This window comes from Alosa sapidissima, chromosome 13 (genome assembly GCF_018492685.1).
Source record: "Alosa sapidissima isolate fAloSap1 chromosome 13, fAloSap1.pri, whole genome shotgun sequence".
NCBI lineage: Eukaryota > Metazoa > Chordata > Actinopteri > Clupeiformes > Clupeidae > Alosa > Alosa sapidissima.
Genome location: NC_055969.1, coordinates 17142513 through 17160404, shown reverse-complemented (window position 1 = coordinate 17160404; position 17892 = coordinate 17142513). Strand labels below are relative to the sequence as shown.

The 17892-nt window shown below is 41.5% G+C and overlaps 2 protein-coding genes and 1 non-coding gene across 4 annotated transcripts in view; all 3 read left to right on the top strand.

Moving 5' to 3' along the window:
• LOC121680844 (myosin heavy chain, fast skeletal muscle-like) overlaps positions 1-17892 on the top strand; it is a 145389-nt gene that overhangs the window by 51837 nt on the left and 75660 nt on the right. The gene's annotated exons all lie outside the window — the stretch shown is intronic.
• On the top strand, positions 1552-12293 carry LOC121680841 (myosin heavy chain, fast skeletal muscle-like). Its single transcript, XM_042060388.1, has 38 exons — positions 1552-1763; positions 1871-2014; positions 2101-2257; positions 2359-2386; positions 2779-2899; positions 2988-3080; positions 3422-3485; positions 3570-3668; positions 3751-3854; positions 3936-4074; positions 4490-4608; positions 4768-4917; positions 5012-5182; positions 5272-5572; positions 5725-5798; positions 5884-5971; positions 6060-6177; positions 6276-6399; positions 6502-6638; positions 6936-7191; positions 7303-7545; positions 7638-7814; positions 7904-8049; positions 8161-8251; positions 8330-8719; positions 8874-9119; positions 9214-9410; positions 9524-9707; positions 9852-10017; positions 10175-10299; positions 10389-10697; positions 10820-11023; positions 11120-11245; positions 11328-11498; positions 11590-11694; positions 11776-11871; positions 11966-12097; positions 12189-12293. The coding sequence occupies exons 1-38, from the start codon at positions 1560-1562 to the stop codon at positions 12207-12209; spliced, it is 5820 nt and encodes a 1939-aa protein (XP_041916322.1). The 5' UTR covers positions 1552-1559; the 3' UTR covers positions 12210-12293.
• On the top strand, positions 16045-16209 carry LOC121681067. Its single transcript, XR_006021946.1, has one exon. It is a non-coding gene; the product is annotated as a U1 spliceosomal RNA (small nuclear RNA).

Sequence of the window (17892 nt, the reverse complement as noted above, 5' to 3'; positions counted from 1 at the left end):
TGAAGTGATATGACATTAAACTCTGGTAAATGTTGACTTAATTGCCAAGTTCTGCAGGTGTCAAGAAATTGCCTGCGCATGGGTGGCCAGTCGCAAATTAATTTGAACGACTGGTCTAAAGGAAATTGATCAAACATTTAGGCTTCAATAGGATAATAAGGCTATGTCATGTTTAAACTTCATTGTGCAGCTTCATAGAGAGAGTGGAATTGAGCCTACCTGGTCTGATTTGATTAGGACCTCCTGGTACGCCCGCGGCCAATTGCGCAAGGTGCATTTAGAATTGTTAGGCTAAACTAACGAGAATGTTGGAGATCTTAACGGAGATCTTCTGGGTTTTTTTAACGATATGTCTAAATTTCATCAGGCTATTAATAAGAAAGAAAAAAACAACCAACACGGATACAACCTGAGGCGAGAACAGTCATCTAATGCGTCAAATTGCGACAGAAAAAGGCTACTGAAAAAGTATTTGAACTAGTTGTTTTAGACAGAATTATTTCAATTATTGTGTTATAAAACAACATAAATATTCAATGAGAAAGGAGTAAATGAGTAAGATAGCATTACTCGTGATGCCTTGGATATACAAAACAGGACTGCCTAGATCTAGAGGGGCAGCCGTGGCCTACTGGTTAGCGCTTCGGACTTGTGACCGGAGGGTTGCCGGTTTGAACCCCGACCAGTAGAAAGCGGCTGAAGTGCCCTTGAGCAAGGCACCTAACCACTCACTGCTCCCCGAGCGCCGCTGTTGTTGCAGGCAGCTCACTGCGCCGGGATTAGTGTGTGCTTCACCTGACTGTGTGTTCACTGTGTGCTGAGTGTGTTTCACTAATTCACGGATTGGGATAAATGCAGAGACCAAATTTCCCTCAAGGGATCAAAAGAGTATATATACTTATACTTATCTGCTGAAGTCACTATTTATGACTTTAAGGCCTTCACAATTAAAATAGCCCCACATCATCACATACCCTTCACCATATTTCATGATTGGCATGGAGTACTCCATAAGATCTCTCAGTGCAAATCAAACCAGCTATTAGGCTAACTGAAATAAAACCATACCGATCGTATGATGAAGGGTATATGATGATGTGGGGCTAATTTAATTCCAAAGGCCAAGGGAACTTTATCAGGATTCATATCCTGGATCCATGAAATAACTGGCCTTTAGAAATAAAACGTCTGCCTGACTCTATTTAACATAGGTGTATGTATACGGCCCCTGTCTTTGAAGGAAGAACATTTATTAATATACGATACATTATTCATTCACAAAGAAAATTGGTGTCCTTAAAGATTTTTTATTAAGGCATTAAGATCAATTTTTCAAAATATTATTTTTTATTCCTCTTTTTAGTCAACATTAGCATACAGTATGTACAGGGTATGTAAACCTACAGTATGAGCTGATGAACTGTACATGTTTTGTCCACTAATGACTGTCAATCACTTTATTTACAGTACCGTGTCTGTACATGTCTGATTATGAAAACCATTGTATGTTGAAAACTGTCTGCTCTTCATGTTTATGATTAATGCAGTAACCAGCAACAATGGGGGACGGTGATATGGCTGCGTATGGCGCAGCTGCCATCTACCTTCGTAAGCCTGAGAGGGAGAGACTTGAGGCCCAAACCAGGCCCTTTGATGCAAAAACTGCTTGCTTTGTGGTTGATAAAGAGGAGTTGTACGTCAAGGGTACAATTAAAAAGAAGGAAGGTGGCAAAGTTGTTGTTGAAACGCTTGAAACCAAGGAGGTACTTTAGCAAGGCTGTTGAAATTGTTCTGAATTTAAAATTACATTTTCACAGAAAGTTTATTGAATACATCTCTTTGTTAAAGCTGTTTTCTACATTGGTTTTAGGAAAAGACAGTGAAGGAAGACGAAATCTTCCCCTTAAATCCTCCCAAATACGACAAAATTGAGGACATGGCCATGATGACCCACCTCAATGAAGCCTCTGTCCTGTATAACCTCAAAGAGCGTTATGCAGCATGGATGATCTATGTAAGCATTACACTTTTAAACAAATTAAGAAAATAAAATTCATTTGAAAAGCTGAAAAAACAATCTTCTTTATTTCTTCATTCTAGACCTACTCTGGACTTTTCTGTGTCACTGTGAACCCCTACAAGTGGCTCCCAGTATACGATCAGGAAGTGGTGGATGCCTACAGAGGCAAGAAGCGTGTGGAGGCCCCGCCTCACATCTTCTCTGTCTCTGACAACGCATTTCAATTCATGCTCCAAGGTATGCTTTCAGTTTTAAATCAATCACTGAATAATACATTATATATTTGATTCATTTATGTAAAATGAACCATTCATGTCAATTTGTGTTTTGCCTCACAGACAGAGAGAATCAGTCTGTCCTGATCACGTAAGTGTCCATGCATCCCTTAAAACTTTTTACATTATTAAAAGGCTAAACCTTTACATTATCTTCTGTATACTCTTCTGTTACACTTTGTAACTGCACTGAGTTACAAATTCTGAATCTGCCTCGAAAATTATTCTGTCTTTTTAATTGTTGTTTCTTTTTAAATGATTTTACCTTGTGTGTTTTATGTTTTTCTTTTTTTATTATGATCTTTACCTTTTGAACTATTCTTTGACTATTGCCCTTCCATGCTTTTATTTGTTGTTACTGTTTGCTTTTGTTTACTGTATGTAAAGTACATTGAATGACCTCTGTGTATGAAATGCGCTATATAAATAAACTTGACTTGTAATTGTGATGTAAAAAATTGCAATATCTTCTGTTTAATACAGCGGAGAATCTGGTGCTGGCAAGACTGTAAACACCAAACGTGTCATCCAGTACTTTGCAACAATTGCAGTGTCTAGTGGGAAGAAGTCAGAGGCATCAGCCGGCAGCAGTGGAAAAATTAAGGTAGAGGACCCCTTACATATTTATAGGCTAATTAACACATAGCAACACAGACATTAACTTCAATAACAATATATCTATTGACTTGCAGGGCTCTCTTGAAGACCAGATTATTGCTGCCAACCCACTGCTGGAGGCTTATGGTAATGCCAAGACTGTGAGGAATGACAACTCTTCACGTTTTGTAAGTTTAGTTTCTCATCTAATCTCTTACATGTTTTTTTTTGTTTTGATTTTAGATAGAATCGACGTTTTAGGGTTTTTCTTTAAAATCAAACGTATCATGCACTTTGTTTTATATCTATTAGCATGTCTTATGATAAACATCCTCCAATGTCTAAACATCTACACTATCATATTTTGCTTTTTGTGTTAGTAAAGGCAGTATTTATTGTTACTCTTAGATCTATTTCTGAATATTTGAATATTTATTGAATACTTGAATATTTTCCTCATGTGTAACCTGCTTTGGTTAAAGGTATGAGCTAAATGAATACATTTATGTCAAAATTTAATCTCAAACAGGGAAAATTCATCAGAATTCACTTTGCCACAACTGGAAAACTGGCTAGTGCTGATATTGAGACTTGTAAGTATAATTGTTCCAAGTAGAAATGTTCTTTTATTGCCTTCAATGTATCAAATGAAAATACATCCTTCCCTGCGTAAAAAGACCTGCTGGAGAAGTCTAGAGTGACATTCCAGCTTCCTGATGAGAGAGGCTACCACATCTTCTTTCAGATGATGACCAACCACAAGCCTGAAATTATAGGTAAGGTTAATATTTTCACCAAACGTTCAATCAATACATGTAATTCTGAATTTGTAAACTCATTTTAACATAATCCCAACAGAAATGTCCCTCATCACATCCAACCCCTATGACTTCCCAATGTGCAGTCAGGGTCAGATCACTGTGGCCAGCATTAATGACAAAGAGGAGTTGGAGGCCACAGATGTAAGTCTTCCAATAATGTGTTTTTCCCTCTTCAATTTCTTGAAGATAGCTTTAAAATAATCAAATAATTCACCATTCTAGGATGCCATTGACATCCTGGGTTTCAATGCAGAGGAGAAAGTCACCATTTACAAGCTGACTGGTGCTGTGCTCCATCATGGCAACATGGCGTTCAAGCAGAAGCAGCGCGAGGAGCAGGCTGAGCCTGATGGCACTGAGAGTAGGTTACAACACTCTACTGAATCAGTCAGTTCTAATAATAACTACAAGGTACTCTATTGAGGTAATTTTATTATGTGAAATTAAAGTTAAATACTGTATGACTGATATCTAGTAAACACATGTCTATCTGGAATATTCATGTATATTCATATTCTAAATATCCCTCTGGATTAAGAAATGATCTATCTTCATTTAAAGACAAACATTTACAAATCAATGGTCACTCAGATACCTTTCTGTTTTTATGTGAGACATATAGCCTTTAACCTAACACTATCTCAGACAAATGTTTTGATTTAGGGAGGAGATTGAGGTGAACAAACTTGTCCCAAATTTGTTTGGAGTGTGGAGCATGAAATTGGTTGCTATGAATTTCAAACCACCAAAATGCTTCACTGTTGCACTTTGTTAAGGTGCTGACAAAGTCGCTTACCTCTTGGGCCTGAACTCCGCTGACATGCTGAAGGCTTTGTGCTACCCAAGAGTGAAAGTCGGAAATGAGTATGTCACCAAGGGTCAGACTGTGCCACAGGTATTCTTTTAGTCAATAAAAAGTTCACTTAACATCACAAACCATTTGGAAGTATTTGGAAAGAATTACTAGTAGTAAAGTGACCTGCTTTTATCTATAAGCATTTTACTTTTTGATCTCTGAGCATAGGATGACCACTGCTTGAATATTCTGTTTCAGGTCAATAACGCAGTGTCGGCCTTGTCCAAGTCCATCTATGAGAGGATGTTCTTGTGGATGGTCATCCGTATAAACCAGATGCTGGACACTAAACAGCCAAGGCAGTTCTATATCGGTGTGCTGGATATTGCTGGCTTTGAGATTTTTGATGTAAGCATAAATTAACACCATTTTTCACTCACACCACAATGTAGAATAATTTCAGTAGGGGGCATTCATATTACAAACTATTTTTCAATCACAGTACAACAGCATGGAACAGCTGTGCATCAACTTCACCAATGAGAAACTGCAACAGTTCTTCAACCACACCATGTTCGTTCTGGAGCAAGAGGAATACAAGAAAGATGGCATTGTATGGGATTTCATTGACTTCGGCATGGACTTAGCCGCTTGCATTGAGCTCATTGAGAAGGTCAGTTTTAATCAGTCAAATGAGCCTGGTGCTAGATTTGTATTGTTTTATAATATTCACTTTTAAAACTAAGCTCATTTTTCCAACAGCCTATGGGAATCTTTGCCATCCTTGAAGAGGAGTGCATGTTCCCCAAGGCCTCTGACACCACTTTCAAGAACAAGCTGTATGACCAGCATCTTGGCAAAAATAAGGCCTTTGAGAAGCCCAAGCCTGCTAAAGGCAAGGCTGAGGCCCACTTCTCCCTGGTGCACTATGCCGGCACTGTGGACTACAATGTTTCTGGGTGGCTGGACAAGAACAAGGATCCACTGAACGATTCTGTTATACAGCTGTACCAGAAGTCGGGAGTTAAACTCCTGCCTGTCCTGTACCCACCTGTTGTTGAAGGTAACAAAAATCTATATAAGCCAATACAGGAATAGGGCTCAACATTGTATTGAATTCTTACTTCCAGGACTATTGAGCTCTATATCCAGTCTATAAACTTTCAGTGCATGTTACTCAACTGTCAATTTTTTCACCTGTTTGTATTTCAACAGAGCCTGCTGGTGGCGCTAAGAAGGGTGGTAAGAAGAAGGGTGGCTCCATGCAGACTGTGTCATCACAGTTCAGGGTATGTATATTAAACCAATAACAAACACATCAATCATCCTAAAGAAAGGTGAGGGGATGTTTTAATAGCTTTCTTATCTCAACAGGAGAACTTGGGCAAACTGATGACCAACTTGAGGAGCACCCATCCCCACTTTGTGCGTTGTCTGATTCCAAATGAAATTAAGAAACCAGGTAAAGGGCATTTGGTAGTCAATAAAGATGTGTGTATTATTCATGTATTACATTGAGAATAGAAGATCTCATGACATGTATTTCACAGGTTATATGCAGAACTTCCTGGTCATCCACCAGCTCAGGTGCAATGGTGTGCTGGAGGGTATCAGAATCTGCAGAAAGGGTTTCCCAAGCAGAATCCTCTATGCTGACTTCAAGCAGAGGTAGAGTAGAAAGCCAATGAAGTATTACATATATTCAATACTGCCCTGTAGAGACGGAAAAGTAATGCTCCATATGAACATTTATTTATTCTATCCAGATACAAAGTGCTGAATGCCAGTGTCATCCCTGACGGCCAGTTCATTGATAACAAGAAGGCTTCTGAGAAGCTTTTGGGATCTATTGATGTTGATCACACGCAATACATGTTTGGACACACAAAGGTAGATAGGTTTCATGCAATCTATTATCTATATCTTATGAGTAAACTAAAGCACAGCTTTTTCTGTGTCAAATAGATGCTTATATTTTCATTCATCCCTCAGGTGTTCTTCAAAGCTGGTCTGCTGGGTGACCTTGAGGAGATGCGAGATGAAAAACTGGCTTCCCTGGTCACAATGACTCAGGCTCTCTGCCGTGCATACCTGATGAGGAAGGAGTTTGTCAAGATGATGGAAAGGAGGTAATGTATGATGTATTTGGTGTAATCATGTTAAAAAATAATGTGACATGAAATATAGCATCACAGTTTTTTTTAATTCACTGTAATAGGTTTGGTTAAAAGAATAATGAGTCTCTTATAAATTGTTAATGGAAATATAACATAAGGCATCATTTTCTGAATTTGGAAAGCTATAACTAAGATCATTCCCATTCCCATCTTTAATACAAACGTAAGTGTATCAAAGATGGGACTGGTCACTGTCATTATTTGACAATCAACTGACCCAGGTGTTTTCAAACCATTTACCTTTTACAGAGAAGCAATCTTCACCATCCAGTACAATATACGGTCATTCATGAGTGTCAAGACCTGGCCATGGATGAAGGTTTACTACAAGATCAAGCCTCTGCTGCAGAGTGCTGAAACTGAAAAGGAATTGGCAAACCTGAAGGAGGAGCATGGAAAACTCAAAGAAGTCTATGCCAAGGTAGAGGCCAGGAAGAAGGAGCTTGAGGAGAAGATGGTGTCTCTGGTGCAAGAGAGAAATGACCTGGCGCTGCAAGTGGCATCTGTAAGTATATATTGTACCATTTCAATATTCACAATCATACCACTACCCAGTTTCAGCATTGTGTTTTCAATACAAATCAGATGTCATGCTTCCATCTTATATTTACAATAGGGAAATGAGGGTCTCAATGATGCTGAGGAGAGGTGTGAGGGTCTCATCAAAAGTAAGATCCAGCTTGAGGCCAAACTCAAAGAGACAACCGAGAGATTGGAGGATGAAGAGGAAATCAATGCTGAGCTGACTGCCAAGAAGAGGAAATTGGAGGATGAGTGCTCTGAGCTCAAGAAGGACATTGATGATTTGGAGCTGACTTTGGCCAAAGTGGAGAAGGAGAAACATGCCACCGAGAACAAGGTTTGCATTCTTAAAAAAACAGAATACTGTGTATGTGCCAAGAAGTCTTTATAAAGTTCAATAGATACTGATATAAAACTTTCTATGTGCAGGTCAAGAACCTGACAGAGGAGATGGCCGCTCAGGATGAGTCCATTGGTAAGCTGACAAAGGAGAAGAAAGCCCTCCAAGAGGCACACCAGCAGACTCTTGATGATCTTCAGGCAGAGGAAGACAAAGTCAACACTCTGACTAAGGCCAAGACTAAGCTTGAACAACAAGTGGATGATGTGAGTTTACAACCTGAGAGTTAAAAGAAATGTATGGACATCATTGTGCCACTTAAATACTTAAATACTTAATGTTACTCAATCTGCAGCTTGAAGGTTCCCTGGAGCAAGAAAAGAAGCTCCGTATGGATCTTGAGAGAACTAAGAGAAAGCTTGAGGGAGACCTGAAATTGTCCCAGGAGAACATCATGGATCTGGAGAATGACAAGCAGCAGTCTGAGGAGAAGCTGAAGAAGTAATGAAGAATTCCAATTAGCAACACTATATGCAAACTTTAAATCATAATAGCACTCAACCCTTTTCTGTAACTAGTCATTGACAATTATTTCACTTTACTATGACACAGGAAGGACTTTGAAACAAGCCAACTTCTTAGCAAGATTGAGGATGAACAATCCTTGGGTGCTCAGCTTCAGAAGAAGATCAAGGAGCTTCAGGTTTGTTTTACATAAATACTGCTTTTATTCTTTGTCTGATCTTTTTAAATCTCACTAATCCTTTACAAAAACCAACAGGCCCGCATTGAGGAACTGGAGGAAGAGATTGAGGCTGAACGTGCAGCTCGTGCCAAGGTTGAGAAGCAGAGAGCTGATCTCTCCAGGGAACTTGAGGAGATCAGTGAGAGGCTTGAGGAGGCTGGTGGTGCCACTGCTGCTCAAATTGAGATGAACAAGAAGCGTGAGGCTGAGTTCCAGAAGCTGCGTCGTGACCTTGAGGAGTCCACCCTGCAGCATGAAGCCACTGCTGCAGCTCTCCGCAAGAAGCAGGCAGACAGTGTGGCTGAGCTGGGAGAGCAGATTGACAACCTCCAGCGTGTCAAGCAAAAGCTTGAGAAGGAGAAGAGTGAATTCAAGATGGAGATTGACGACCTCTCCAGCAATATGGAGGCTGTTGCTAAGACTAAGGTAAATGATATGTATGCAAGCAGCAAAGGTTAGCATATGAATACCTCAAATCTAAATCTATTGTACACAGTTACAGTGTCACAGTATCTGTTATCATTCATCTTTCCAGAATCTCTGACTACAATTTGGTCTCATTATTATTGTTCACTAACAGTCCAACCTGGAGAAGATGTGCCGCACCCTTGAGGACCAACTGGGTGAAGTCAAGGCCAAGAGCGATGAGAGTGCTCGCCAGAACAATGACCTCAGTGCTCAGAAAGCAAGACTTCAGACTGAAAATGGAGAGCTTGGCCGCCAAGTGGAAGAGAAAGAGGCTCTTGTATCTCAGCTGACCAGGAGCAAGCAAGCCTTCACTCAGCAAATTGAGGAGCTGAAGAGACTGAATGAAGAGGAAATCAAGGTACTGATACCTGTGCATGAAATAAAAACAATTGTAGTATGTGGATCATTTTATTTGAAAGGTTTTATAAACATCCGTACTTGGTAACAAACAGGCCAAGAATGCCCTGGCCCATGCTGTTCAGTCTGCACGCCATGACTGTGACCTCCTGAGGGAGCAGTTTGAGGAAGAGCAGGAGGCTAAAGCTGAACTGCAGCGTGGCATGTCCAAGGCCAACAGCGAGGTTGCTCAGTGGAGGACCAAGTATGAAACTGATGCCATCCAGCGCACTGAAGAGCTTGAGGAGTCCAAGTATGTACCAAACATGCACAGAAACAAATAGAATGGCAATGTGAATTATTATATTTTGTACTAAAACCAAGGTAACTATGAAGTAATCTAATCTGAATATAATGCTTTATCAGGAAAAAACTTGCCCAGCGTCTGCAGGAGGCTGAGGAGCAAATCGAGGCTATCAACTCCAAGTGTGCCTCTCTGGACAAGACCAAACAGAGACTCCAGGGTGAGGTTGAGGACCTCATGATTGATGTAGAAAGAGCCAACGCTCTGGCTGCCAATCTTGACAAGAAGCAGAGGAACTTTGACAAGGTAATACCTCCAAAGCATTGTTTAGATATGGACATTTAGGTAAAACAAAATAATCTCAGAGAGAAATATTTGTACATGTACAATGAGATGTTGGTAACAGTGTATTTGATGTGAATGATCAAAGATACAAACTACTTTTCAAAGGTTCTGGCAGAGTGGAAGCAGAAGTACGAGGAGGGTCAGGCTGAGCTGGAGGGTGCCCAGAAAGAGGCCCGTTCTCTCAGCACTGAGCTGTTCAAGATGAAGAACTCCTACGAGGAGGCTCTTGACCAGTTAGAAACTCTGAAGAGGGAAAACAAGAACCTCCAACGTAAGTCAAGATGATCATGAAATACTTCCCAATCAAACCATGTCAAGAGAAACTAAGATATATATGTTATGGTATTAAAAAAAAACAAAAAAAACAATGGCATATTGAGAGGGATTGACTTTGTGTTAAATTAAGTCTTCTAAATGTATTTCTGCAGAGGAGATCTCGGACCTGACTGAGCAGCTGGGTGAGACTGGAAAGAGCATTCATGAGCTGGAGAAGGCCAAGAAGACAGTTGAGACTGAGAAGGCTGAGATTCAGACTGCTCTTGAAGAGGCTGAGGTAGAAATCCAGGCTGGCATTATTAAAAACAAGTGACTTTTCAGAAAGTAAAAAAATAATAATTTTAAATCCTTCATTTTCTCATTTAGGGAACTCTTGAGCATGAGGAGTCCAAGATTCTTCGTGTCCAGCTTGAGCTGAACCAGGTCAAGGGTGAGGTTGACAGGAAGCTTGCAGAGAAGGATGAGGAGATGGAGCAGATCAAGAGGAATAGCCAGAGGGTGATTGACTCCATGCAGAGCACTTTGGATGCTGAGGTCAGGAGCAGGAATGATGCCCTGAGAATCAAGAAGAAAATGGAGGGAGACCTCAATGAGATGGAGGTTCAGCTGAGCCATGCTAACCGCCAGGCTGCTGAGTCCCAGAAACACCTAAGGACCATTCAGGGTCAGCTCAAGGTCAGCCATAACAGAACCTTGTAACTTATTACTTTACATGTATTTTCTTATTTGGCCACCAAACATTATGGCAACAAGGCTTCATATATTGAGGTAGTGTACATACTTTTTAAAACCTCCAGGATGCCCAGTTGCACCTTGATGATGCTGTTCGAGGACAGGAAGACATGCAGGAGCAGGCTGCCATGGTGGAGCGCAGGAACGGCCTGATGGTGGCTGAGATTGAGGAGCTCAGGGCTGCCCTGGAGCAGACAGAGAGAGGCCGCAAAGTGGCTGAACAGGAGCTTGTTGATGCCAGTGAGCGTGTTGGCCTCTTGCACTCCCAGGTAAAAAAATAACACAAGTTGTCACAAATTGATGTTTTAAACAAACTGTTCCAGCATTAAAAATTGCATCTGAGGTTGTCTGTTTCTCCAAATTAGAACACAAGTCTGATTAACACCAAGAAGAAGCTTGAGGCTGACCTGGTTCAGGTCCAGAGTGAGGTTGATGACATCGTCCAGGAGGCTAGAAATGCTGAGGACAAGGCCAAGAAAGCTATCACTGATGTATGTTTTTTTCTTCAGAACCGGAGCATTATATTCAGAAGTACCTATACATCTATTTAAAATACACAATTTTATCATCTAGGCTGCCATGATGGCAGAGGAGTTGAAGAAAGAGCAGGACACCAGTTCCCATCTGGAGAGGATGAAGAAGAACCTGGAGGTCACTGTGAAGGATCTGCAGCACCGCCTGGATGAGGCTGAGAATCTGGCCATGAAGGGTGGCAAGAAACAACTCCAGAAACTGGAGTCCAGGGTAGGCAGCCAAATATGATTATGAAAACATATGTTTAACTCATAGCTACAAAAGGTTCAGTGCCTGAAATTGCAACATTTTCCATGTTAAGGTTCGTGAGCTAGAGGGTGAGGTCGATGCTGAACAGAGACGAGGTGTTGATGCAGTCAAGGGAGTCCGCAAATACGAGAGGAGGGTGAAGGAGCTCACCTACCAGGTAAGAAATCTAACCACTTTGTGTACAAATGCATGCAAAATCAAAGAATATTCTCTTTCTTGACACACTTTTTCTTTTCAGACTGAAGAGGACAAGAAGAACATCAACAGACTCCAGGATCTGGTTGACAAGCTGCAGCTGAAGGTCAAGGCCTACAAGAGACAGTCCGAGGAAGCTGTGAGTCATTTTTGTTTAGGCTACAGAGGTTTGCATCTCATGGTACATTGAATGTTTCTTTGCATTAATTACACTACAATTTCATATCAAACAGGAGGAGCAGGCCAACAACCACCTGTCCAAGTTCAGGAAGGTGCAGCATGAGCTGGAGGAGGCTGAGGAGCGTGCTGACATTGCTGAGTCTCAGGTCAACAAGCTGAGGGCCAAGAGCCGTGATGGTGGCAAGGTATGATAATGTTTCTCATATATTTATTAAAGATTGATCTTTTTTTGGTGTCTAGAGAACTTGATTTTTTTTGTATTGTTTCTTTTTAAAGGGCAAAGAGGCTGCTGAGTAAACCATCTGATTCCATGTTAATTTCATTTGGATGAATAATTCTGTAACAATGCACACTACCAAATAAAATATTTGCGTATTCAAATATTTTGTCTTGTCTTTTTTAATGCCATCAACTTTGCCACATCAAAAAATATAACACTGCAACAGAAAATACATACAACTCTTATAATCCATCCATGATGCCAAGGAGTATAAATACCAATTATTCTCATTTGTTGCTTTAACAGTAGGATATTAAGTGAATTGTTTTATTTGCATGAAATATGTAAAGAAAATGTAGGGAGTTATTTATAATTTGGCCGGGATTATTTCACCTACCTATCCCAGAACCCCCCCCCCCCCCCCCCCCCCCACAAACACACACACACACACTTATAAAAAGCTTGATACGCCAGCTAGCTAATGAAAAATAAGTTGAAATATGAAATAAACACTTTATTTTAATGTGTCACTGTTACAGTGTACCTACCTAATTAGGTACAGTGGTACAACCTGTGTAACAACATGTACTATCAGATACTATCCTTGTACTTGCATTATGTATTTGTGGGTACCTACATATAGTTGTTACATTGTAATACTGAGTGCTTTTACAAAACTTTGCCAATTTGCCTAAATTTTCATTAGAGGCAAAGAGCTGACCTGAGACCTGCTGGATGGGGTAAATCTGGTCATGATAGATTTGATATACAAACCATTCTTAGCTCCAGTCAAGGCCTCGTTGTCTTGCTGCTACAACCTTGTTACTCTTTGATACAGTGAAATAAATCTATTAAGTGTACCAGTTAATTACTTACATGTACATACGACATGTATGTTATGTCTTCGATGTCTTGGGGATGGCCAAACCGCTAACCAATTCACTGCAGTGTCTAGCCGCCCAGATAGCAAAATCAGATAGCGGACCACTGCTGGTATGCCGCCGGTGTCGTGCCACTTGTGGTCCGCCGTTGAACCACCATCTCTTTATTTAACTCTTTACATCTGTAATTTAACTTGTCATGAATATTAAGAAAAGTTATTAAAATTATATATGGAGTATAACTGAACAAATTAAAAATATTGGGCAATTTGTCAGCAACCCGCCAGCGGACCGCCAGCTATTCCCACAGTGGACCGACAGTGGTCTGCCAGCCTCTTGCGATCTGGGGGTCGTTTCTAGAAAAGTTAGCAACGGATTTCTGGGTATCGCAGTGTTGCCATATGTACGATAATTATGACCTCTGTACGATGTACGATCAATAACGAAAAAAAAACATAATGTACAATAATTTCAGAGTTTTCAGTCGTTCTCTCTGTATCATAGTTTAATTATGGTCTAGTTCAAAATGTGGACTGTCGGCACTTTGGCAAGAAAAAGTTAAGTAGCCAGACTTCCTCCAGTTAGTGTGAGCGTATGACACAGCTAGTTTAAATTGGCTTTAAAATTATTTGGAAAATAAAATTGTTGGAAAATAGCTATATTTTATGTGTTTGGTTCATGTACGATAATTTTTCTCAAAAAAAGATAATTTTGAGGTTTTGGTACGATACTTCAACATTTCTAATCTGGCAACACTGGTAACGCAGAGCTTGTGAACTGTCTCGTGGCTTAACTGCAGCGCATCGGTGCACTGCGCGCTCGGCCGGAGTTTGCATGTTTTTGACTGATGTGTTGTACCTATTGGTTTCTCGATGTAGAATAACTATATACATAAATATGGATGGTCAAAACCTGTTGTTGTGTCTCGTAGGCCTACTCTTACTCAGAGGTGAAAAGAAGAGATAGTATGCGAACTCTGGCCGAGCGCGCAGTGCACCGATGCGCTGCCGTTAAGCCACGAGACAGTTCATATAATTTACGATAGGCCTAACCAGAAATTTGTCCAGGCTATATATTATTTCCAACACAGATATTTAACACAAATAATGATTCATATTGGTTGCTTAATTTTACTGTTTTAGATGCTTGCAATAGGTTAAGGTTTTTGCTGATGGCAATGACGATGCCAGCATTAATCACTCGGTTTAAATTAGAAAAATGTCGACATAGGCGTGGCAGAGAATTTCTAGGGGGTGGGATATTACACGTTGCCACTGTTTCTACCAATGATATGTATCGCTGCATCATCAACAACAGTGTTGGAACTTCGGTGTTCGAATGCTGGAGGTAGCGAATTGCGACACAGGTGCGATGCTTTCTGGAAACAGATGTAACAATGTCGTTGTTTGGTCGCCAGTTGTGTCGTACCACGGTGGTTTAGCAACGTCGTTGCTAACTCTTCTAGAAATGACCCCCAGGTCCATTATGCACATCCGTGCCGGATGTTGTGGTAGGTGTGGCCCAGTTCTGTCCCAGTGTATTTTTGCTATCTGGGTACCTGCAGGTGAACTAGTGTGACACGTGGATTCAATTGTTTTTGACTGATGTCATGTACCTATTGGTCTCTCGATGTAGAGTAACTATATGCATAAATATTTATGGTGAAAACTGTAGTATGACCCTCTGGATGCCCCGTACCTCGGGCCGTAGAAATGTATCTGTGTGTTGTCATGGAGACAGTTCAGTAAATATGCCAGCAGGCTAAAGACATGCTGTTTTCATTTATAATACAAATTACTACATGGTGTCAGAAGTGTTTAATGTTAAAACTCAGCTCAGCCTTCGACATGAAAGTATAGTCAATATAAGGAACTTTTCAAGGAAATCAATGTTAGTTGTAAATCAACGCATCAGCTCAAGCAAGATGTCCAGGGAAGAGAGAAAACCCGTGGGACCATCCTCTAGAGTTTTTGCCATTGGAGATGCATTTCGCATTAGCCCTCCAGAGAAGTTTGACTGCAGAGACATCCAAAATTGGATTCGAAAGGTACAGAGTAGCGTCTGGTTTGGATAAAAAGGATGAGGCATTCCAGGTGAACACATTGATATATTCCATGGGAGATGAGGCAGAGGATATCTTACATGCGCCGGCGATACAATAAAGGGACAAGGTAATCTACTAGAAAGTAAAAGACTGTTTCGATAAACATTTCATTGGAGAACACAACATAATTTTCGAGAGGGCCAGGTTTAACATATGAAAACAAGAGCCGGGGGAAATGGCTGAGTGCTTTGTTACCGCAGTCCACAAATTGGCGGAATATTGCAAGTTTGGGACTCTAAAAGATTAACTGATACGTGATCGTATAGTACTGGGCATAAAAGATATCAGACTGTCCGAAAAGCTACAGTTAGATTCAAATTTGACTGTCTAAAGCTACAAGCTTAGTAAGACAAAGCGAAACTGTAAAACAGCAGCAAGTGGTGATGCGCGGCACAGCGGGCCCACTGATGAAGTACACACGCTTTCGCCTGCTCGAAGCAAAGAGTGGAATTCAGAATGAAGAGCAAAACATAATGCTACTTGAACATCAGTGATGTGCCATAAATGTGGGAGAGTGCCATTTCATAGTTGGAAAGATTGCCTGGCCAAGGAGGCTGAATGCATGAAATGTCACAGAAGAGGACACTTCGCTGCTGTCTGCAAATTCAAGCAGCCTGTGCATGAGATAGCAGATGAGGAGGAGCAACTCTATCAAGACAGCCTTTTCCTGGGTGAGGTGAAGGCAGACTGTGCTGGTTGTTTCTTTTAAACTAGACACAGGAGCAGCAGTGACCGCGATACCCACAAGATTATTAAGTGTAGTAAAGATGGTCCTCTACTTCACACCTCAAAAAGACTGTATGGTCCAAGTAAAAGATACTGCCTGTGGTAGGACAGATACAGAGTAGACTGGAAAGTAAAGATAAAAAGGCCACTCAGTCTGTGTTTGTCATTGACAACCTAGCCAGGCCACTGCTCGGCTTACCAGCACTTACCTGGCAGGGGAGATACCATGATCAAGAAGGTGGTTCACCTTTGGCGAGGCTCTGCCATTGCACTTCGGCAGTAGCTGACCTGAACGAATTCCCCAAATGTGGGAATCTCGACTGCATAATTTGTGGTAGTGGGGGACTGCGTTCGCGCTCTCCCCTGATTCTTAGGGCAGGCATTAGTGTGTGCTTCACCTCACTGTGTGTTCACTGTGTGCTGTTTGTGTTTCACTAATTCACCAATTGGATTAAATGCAGAGACCAAATTTCCCTCACGGGATCAAAAAAGTATATATACTTATACTTATAGAACTGCACCTCATTGAGAGAGTGGATGCAGTTGAAGAACAGGGAGAGAAAGAAGATTCAGGGGAGGTCTTCAAAAAGAGGTTTCCGAATTGGATTAGGGAGACTTGAAGGTGATTACTAAATCCGCCTGAATGAGGACGCCATCCCTTATGCTCTGACCACCCCTCGTCGCGTACCAATCCCCTTAACTAACAAGGTCAAGGAAGAGCTGGAAAGAATGGAGGAGATGGGAGTCATCTCAAAGATAGAGAAGCCCACTGATTGTTGTGCAGGAATACCCAATGGTAAGATAAGAATCTGCGTCGACTTGACCAAACTCAATGAGGGAGTGTGCAGAGAGAGAGACACATATTACCCTCATTGGACCAATCATTAGCCCAGCTGAATTGTGCACTAGTGTTCACAAAGCTGGATGCACGTTGTGGGTTTTGGCAGATACCCTTAGCACAGGAAAGCAGGGAGCTCACAACATTTATTACACCCTTTGGCCGATTTTGTTTTAATGTTCTGCCTTTCGGAATTAACTCAGGGCCAGAACACTTCCAGAGACGCATGTCCCAGCTCTTAGAGGGGCTAAGCGGAGGGATATGCCATGCAAATGATATCCTCACATGTGGAGAGAATATGGCCCAACACGATGAACGGCTCACAGCTGTTTTGACACGTCTCCAGGAGGCGGTTCTAACACTAAATGAAAAGTGCACCTTTGCACAGCCTGATGTCCTGTTTGTGGGACACAAAATCAGTGCGGGAGCCATTGAACCTGACCCCGGGAAAATCAGAGCTATCACAGACATGCCCATCCCACAGAATACAGCAGATGTTAGGCGATTTTTTGGGATGGTCACATACATAGCAAAGTTTATCCCTCAGTTTGCAGACACCACCAAACCACTCAGAGATTTGCTGCAAGGGCGTAGGTTTGGTCTGAGCTTTGGTGGGGACACTCACGCGATTTTGCCTTATAGGCTAACTGCACATTACAAGATCTGTACGAGATGATCCGCAGCACTGAAGTGAGAAATGATTTAACTCTTTGTGTAGCGAGAGTGCTTTTTCCCCATTTCAACCTGAATATTGGTGGGGACATTTCAGTCGTAATTTGACATTGGTGTGGACACGTCCTTCGGTCCCCACGCAAGTCTACGCCCCTGTTTGCTGTCAAAGAACAATGAGTGGTCTTGGGGCCACATGCAACAGACATCAAACCTCAAAAAGGAGCTGGCATCACAGAGAGTGTTGGCTCAGTACAGACCACAAGCCAAAACAAAAGTGTCTGCAGACGCATCATCCTTTGGCCTGGGGGCTGTCCTTATGCAGAGACAGGATAACATTAAGTGGCGCCCAATCGTTACATCTCTCAAAGCCTTTCTGAAACAGAGCAACGTTAAGCCCAGGTTGACCTGGGCATGTGAAAGGTTGAGTTCATATCTCATAGGCCTACCATTCACGATAGAGACAGACCATAAACCACTACTGGCCTTGTTGGGGACAAAAGCGTTGGATGACTTACCTCCGACAGTTCAGCGATTCCGTC